The sequence below is a fragment of the Octodon degus genome, unplaced genomic scaffold, assembly GCF_000260255.1.
Source record: "Octodon degus isolate 3935 unplaced genomic scaffold, OctDeg1.0 scaffold00004, whole genome shotgun sequence".
NCBI classification, from domain to species: Eukaryota; Metazoa; Chordata; class Mammalia; order Rodentia; family Octodontidae; genus Octodon; species Octodon degus.
In genome coordinates this window covers 28,684,881-28,691,804 of record NW_004524580.1, presented here as the reverse complement: position 1 = coordinate 28,691,804, position 6,924 = coordinate 28,684,881, and the positions used below count along the sequence as shown (strand labels likewise).

General features: G+C 35.3%; 1 protein-coding gene across 2 annotated transcripts in view; it reads left to right on the top strand.

Annotated features, from left to right (window-relative positions):
• Uhrf1bp1l (UHRF1 binding protein 1 like) overlaps window positions 1-6,924 on the top strand; it is a 149,547-nt gene that overhangs the window by 68,768 nt on the left and 73,855 nt on the right. The window contains exons 5-7 of one of the 2 annotated variants that reach the window (XM_023716719.1): window positions 1,045-1,234; window positions 1,925-2,065; window positions 3,498-3,668. In XM_023716719.1, the coding sequence (XP_023572487.1) occupies window positions 1,045-1,234; window positions 1,925-2,065; window positions 3,498-3,668 (502 nt within the window). The remainder of the gene's footprint in view (window positions 1-1,044; window positions 1,235-1,924; window positions 2,066-3,497; window positions 3,669-6,924) is intronic. The other variant, XM_023716725.1, reaches the window with a different exon arrangement.

Below are 6,924 nucleotides of genomic sequence, written 5' to 3'. Positions count from 1 at the left end.
TATAGTTCAGGCTGCCACTGAACTAAGTATATAGCCCAGATGAGTTTCAAATTTGCAGCAATCCTCCTGCCTCTGCCTCCCCAGTGCTGGGATTACACGTGTGCACCATCACACCCAGTTTAATAATTTATTCTTGTAGTGTGAGCTCTGCTTTCCTTCCTCTCTATGTCTTTTGCTCATGCATTCTTCTGCTGTAAGATTTTTCCATTTTTGCTCTTCTTTCTGTGGAAAAACGTATGCCTCCCTAGTTATGAAGCAGTTTTTCCCGCCTATCAAGAATTCTGTTGATTCCTTTTTTAAAGTTCTTGATTATAGATTCCTCTGGTTACAGTTACCAGAATGTACGTTTTTTTCCTAATAACTTGTGAGCACTATGATGCTACCACTAAATTTTGGTTTTCAGCATGTCTCAGTATCATTCATGTGGGATAATTTAATATGTTTTGAATTGAATTAGAAAATGGGAATTGTTTCTGTTCTTAAATTATGACATTTCAAATGGACTTTTTAACCTTCTTTGTGTTAACAATTTACCTTTCTTATTTGCTGTGTAGATATTAATTGACAGAGGCTTTTTGAGGGTAAACAACTGGATATGGCACTTCTGATTTTCTAAATCTCTTACAATTTGAGAACTTTTTGGGGGGCCAATGCTGGGTATGGAATTCGGGGGTTCTCACATGCTAGGCAAGTGCTCCACCATTAAGTACATCTTCAGCCTTTTTAAATTTTATTTTCGAGACAGCTCTTCCTGATTGCCCAGGCTGGCCTTGAATGTGGGACCCTACTGCCTCCATTCTCCTGGTTCCTGGTAGTGTAGGGGTCTGCCACCACATGCAACAAGAACGGTTTTATAAATTAACATATAACCAGTCTAGATTATAATTCCAGCAGCAAATTTGTACTTTAGAAAAAGAATAATAAAATAGTAAAGCAGTTTATATATATATATATATATATACTTGTATGAGAATATTAATAACTTTTTCTTAATATTTTTGTTTGCTTTAGTACATTGCATTTTGTTTTGCTTTGTTTTTCCAGTGAATATGGCTTTGCTGAAAAAGTAGTTGAGGGAATTACTGTTTCTGTAAATTCTATTGTCATCAGAATTGGAGCAAAAGCTTTCAATGCGTCTTTTGAACTTTCTCAGCTGCGGATCTATAGTGTCAATACAAACTGGGAGCATGGAGATTTAAGGTTTACTCGTATTCAAGATCCACAGAGAGGAGAAGTAAAGTTTTTTTCTCTTTAAAGCTTTTAGTGATAAATAAAACAAGATATTTAAAACAATTACATCTTCTGGCCGGCTGGATTCACATACTACTAGATTTCTTCACCTTGTCTTATAAATGTGCTTTTCTCTTTGTTATATTTAGTAATTTAAGTATAAGATGGGCATGTTTTAATGCCTTTACTTTATTAAATCCTTCACGTTATAGAATTAATGATCTCTATTTTAACTCCTCGGCTACTGATTGAATTTTAAATTTACAAAACTAAAATATAGTACTTCAATGCCTTTTAATCACATGACCTGAGTGATTTTTATACTGTATGTGAAATTTCTTAGAATAAAAATATTAACAGTTTGAAGGGGCTGGGGAGATGGCTCAGTGGAATAAGTGCTTCCCTGGCAAACGCAAGGGCCTGAGTTCTAATCCCTGGTTCCGCAAAAAAAAAAAAAAAAAAAAAAAAAAAAAAAATTAACAGTTTGAAAAATGATGAATATAATTGATTTTTATGTATGTAATTGTTAAGATGTTACTGAATTTGATGGAAATTTTAAAATTAAAAGCAGAATGACCAACATTTCCAGAATGTCATAAAAGTTAGCTGAGAAGATAGTTTTCGTTTTATAGATCTACATTTTTATCATTTTATTTTATATGAGTATGTGATGCTAATCTTCCTGTTCTCTTAGGTTTTGACATTTAAAGAAATAAATTGGCAGATGATTCGAATAGAGGCAGATGCTACCCAAAGTTCACATCTTGAAATTATGAGTGCTCCTGTTCGATTAATAACCAACCAATCAAAAATCAGAGTCACACTTAAAAGAAGAGTAAGTCTTTTTTTATTTATTTCTTAACGATTAGAATTGCTAAGAAAGTTTAGATAACTTTTTATGTGAAATATTAGCAAATTATGAGTGGCATATTAAAAAAATACAAAATAAAAGGAAATGTAGTACCCTAAAGTAATATTTGTAGAAAATCACTATAATTATGGTCCTTCCATTTTTCAGATTTAATATTTACATCTTCAAAAATTTTTATTTATGTATTTTTTAAAATTAATTTTATTGAGAAACAAATAGCAATGAGAGTTTCAAAACCGATTAATAGTACAGTTTCAATAATTAGTACATTGCATATTGTTGTCTTTGTAGTGGTTATTCATAGTACAAGATGCAGACATGATATCCTGTCCAAACTATTACTACAAAAAAATTTTTATTTTTGATAAACTGAATAGATTCCTCCCTCAGTTGCCCAGTATTTGTTTGATCCTTACTGTCTTATAATTTCATTTCTAGGGGTGGAAGTGTAGCTCAGTGCTAGAGAGCTTGGCTGTATATGCAAGGCTCTTGGTTTATCCCCAGAACTGCCCCAAAATGAAAAGCCCAAAAAAACTCAGAAGAAAATAATTTCATTTCTCCTTTTGAATCTTGCTTAGAAATAAACAAACAGCATAGCCTCCATAACTAGTAGTCTAGATCCTTAGCATTAGTAGGTAATTTAAATATGACTGGTAATTTAGTTAAGTCAGAGCGATTATTTAAAGGTATCAGAACTTGAGATTCAAGGGCCAGCAAGATAGCTCAACTGACTAAATGCCTGCGTAGGCAAGTGCAGGGACTGGGTTCGATCCCCAGCACTACCTGCCATGCTGGCCTTACCCCTGGGCATGCTGAGCCAAGCACCAAGTCCAGTTGTGGTAGCATGTGCCTGTAATCCCAGCTTTGGGGAGGCTGAAAATAGGATCACTATGAGTCCGACCTATGTAGTGAGACCCTGTACCAAATACATTCAAAAGAAAAAAAGAACTTGAGATTCACTATGGCTTTGATGAAATTTAATGAGGAAGTGTTGATAGTTTTTAAACCAGGGGTCAACTGAAGAAGAGTCAACGAAAAGCTTTTTGTACTACTCAGTATGAATAATTATTAAATAAAAAAATTTTTTTTTGTTTAGAGTGCTTAATATAGGTATCCTGTTAATTAATTTCAATGTTCCTTTCTCTGCCAGAATTGGTTAAATTAATATGGGTAATTTTATGATTTGTCAAGTATAATGCAAAATTATGCTGTATAACTTCTTATTGAAGTATAGGATTTGTCAATTTTGTATTACTACTATTGTCTTAATACTAGGAGATAATCGATCCTTATTTAATTCTGTTAAAAATTTAAGCTTTTATATAAATATATAATAATAGTTTTACTGTTTTTAATATATTCTTGGCATAATCTTAAAATCATTTTTTTCTCACAGTTAAAAGACTGCAATGTCATAGCAACAAAGTTAGTTCTAATATTGGATGATTTATTATGGGTTTTAACGGATTCACAGTTGAAGGCTATGGTACAATATGCAAAATCTCTTAGTGAAGCAATAGAAAAATCAACAGAACAAAGGAAGAGTATGGCTCCTGAACCCACACAGGTAGGCTATAAATAAAAGGAAAAATACTTAATTTTTGGGTAAATAGTTTAAAAACTAAAGCTTATTTATTTTATTTTAGTTTTTACTTTTTTGGTAGCAGGGATTGAACTCAGGACCTTGCACTTGCCAGACAGGCACTTAAGCTACCGAGCTATCTCCCGAGCCCCCACTAGTTTAAAAACTAGAGGTGTTAGTTGTTTTCTTTATATGAAATTGACTTTAAGACCAAGACAAAAATTGTCTTTACCTAAATATCTTACTGTATAATTATACGTATTTGATAGCTATATAAAACAATTACATCTATTAGTATGTATATAGTGCTCATTTTGTTTAGAGTTCAGTAGTAAGGACTAGTTATTGATGACATGAAAGTATTTGATGTTATAATACATCTTTATGGAAAGCTAAAAAAACATAACGAGAACCTGAATAACACCTAGGTAATTATAGGTATGAGAACGTGTTGAGAATTGATAGCCCAGAGAACTTGAATTGCTGAAATTGAAAACAAAACTTTTGTTAAGGTTTTCTAGTGGCTGGGGCAAAAAATGAGGAAATATTGAGGTGTTATTACCTTCTTAAAATCAGAAACTTTACTTTTCTGAAAAAATATTTGCTAGTCTTTCTCAGTACTTATTTCTTAGGGCTGGGATATAGAGATCTTTGTAGAAGGGACATGGGAAACTCCAGTAGGTCTTTGATAAATTTATTGAAACTACAAATAAATCTTCTATATTAGGGCTGGCGAGATGCAGGGATCGGGGTTTGATCCCCGGCACCACATGCCATGCTGGCCCTGCTGCCGGGTGTGCTGAGCTGGCCACAGAGTCCAGTGTGGTGGCGGATGCTTGTAATCCCAGCACTGGGGAGGCTGAAAACAGGAGGATCACTATGAGTCCCAGCTGCAGAGTGAGACCCTGTACCAAGTACATTAAAAAAAAAAAAGAACTGGGTATTGAACTCAGGCTGTTGCCCTTGCCAGGCAAGCACTTATTCTATTGAGCCATCTCCCCAGCCCCTAAAAAAAATCTTTTATATCTACCTCTAATAAAAATTTATTGCATATTATAAAATATTACGTCAGTGAGGTTTTTTTTGGTCACAGTAATCATCTCAGGTACTTAGTATGTTGTGATCTATCTGGCTAGGTACATGGAGTGGCATATAGTTTAGGCTTTTCACAGCTGTCATTGGCTTTCTTTAGCATTGTTCTTGCCAGCCTGTTATGTCTTAAGGCACACAGGTACACACTTTAATGAAAGTAAGTATCATCTGTGTTTTCAGGGACCTTAGAATGTAATGGAAAATGAAATATAAAACAAATATTATAGTTCAGTGTAAATGTGGGCGTAAAGAACTAAAGGTAGGGAAGGTGCAGGAGCTATAGAAGCATGGAAAAATTGTAATTAATTGTTTGCAGAGCCTGGAAAGATTTTACAGAGATTCTGAGATTGTGACTTAATTACGAGGAGTACATTACAGACAGCATGAAAGAAAGGATTTCAGAAGAAATAGAATTTGCAAAAGATGGTATTGTTAAAGAACGTGGAATATTTTTGATACAGTTAAGGAGGTTTGGTGTTCTGGGCATATATTACAGCTTTCCAAGTTTTGTGTTTTAAGGAGAGCAAGTTGTACAACTTCCCATTTGAGATGTGTTTTTTCTTAAACTTGATCTGAGAACGTACTTGCCTTAGGTAGCACACTGGTCCTTCTTCCACAGTGCTCTTGATTTACTTTACAACTGAAGGCCACGCAGAATTCTTACTCATTCTAAGTCTGTAAAGGACTTGTCTGGGGAGACCAAACACTCTGGGAATAAGACAGGCGGTTGGAAGTATGGCTGTTCAGTTAGAAATTGACAACTAATGCCCATAACTAGTCAGGTGATTGCCATTTCTGTTTTGAACACATCTGGAGGAAAATCTAATAATTACCAGCAGCTATATTATTAAAAATAATTTTATGTAATAGGCCACATTGTGAGTCCTGGTATGTAACTTGGAGGAGTTTAAAGAACTGAGTCACATTGCTTAAAAAGTCTTTTCTTTCAGTCTACCTATTTATGTGAACAAGGTTTTCCTGAGCTTGTCATAAAAACAAGTACTGTAGTTAGACTGTATCCCCCATGGAAAAGGAGGGCGACTGTAGCACTAGTGGTACCACAGACAGAGTCTGTTAAGCCTTTGAAAATAAATGGGGGAAGCACACAGGGAAGTAGTTTTTCTGACTGGAATCAGTTTAACAGTTAATTAAGAAGATTTGTTTAGGGCTGGGGAGATAGCTCAGTAGCATAAGTGCCTGCCAGAGAAGCTCAGGGTCCTGAGTTTGATCCCTGGTACCAGAAAAAAAAAAAAAGCTTTGTTTAAGCCCCTGTAATTCAAAAATTCCATGGTTTATCCAATTTTTCCATTTTTAAAAAAACTCCTGTAAATCCCATTCTTTTATTTTCTTTTATGTATTTGGTACAGGTTCTCACTACAGAGCTTGGACTCCTAATGATCCTCCTATTTTCAGTCTCCCCAGTGCTGCATACACTACAACTGGACTTGGTGGCCTGTTTACTGGGCTCGGGGGTGGGGCCGGCACAGCATGTGGTGCTGGGGATTGAGCCCTGGTCCCTGTGCTTGCCCTGTCTGCTGAGCTGTCTGGCTGGTGCTTATCACTCTGAACTTGTTAATTTTTTTTTCAGTGGATGATTTGGTCTTTATTTTGATAGTGTTTTCTTTTCCTTTTTTGAGGCAGGATCTTGCTACATAGTTCAGGCTGACCTTGAACTCATTATGTTGTCTAGGCTGGCCCCCAGTGTACAGCAATCCTTCTCTCCAAGCCTCCGGAGTCCTGGGATTGCAGGCATGTGCCATCACACCCAACCATTTTGATAATTATTGCAAAAGTTTCGGGTTCAGTTTTGTGGCTGATAGGTCCTTATCTCACAGCATACTTATGTATATGACCAAGAGCATACTTGCATAATCATTTTAGATTACCAGAGGTTCATTTGTGGCTTTACACTTCCACAATACTCTATACCTTTTCTTTCTTGGAAGAAGAATATTTGAAGTCAAAACCTATTTATCTCCTGCTTCTTGGGTTTTTCATCTATATAAATTCAGAGGATACATCTCTTTTGAGAGGACACAAGTCGCTTACAGAATTAAATTAATATCCCCAAAGCTTCTACAAAGCCACAAGTTTTTTGTATAGGAAGGACATATGTTGTATACAAGACTTAGCAGTTATTTTCTTTTTA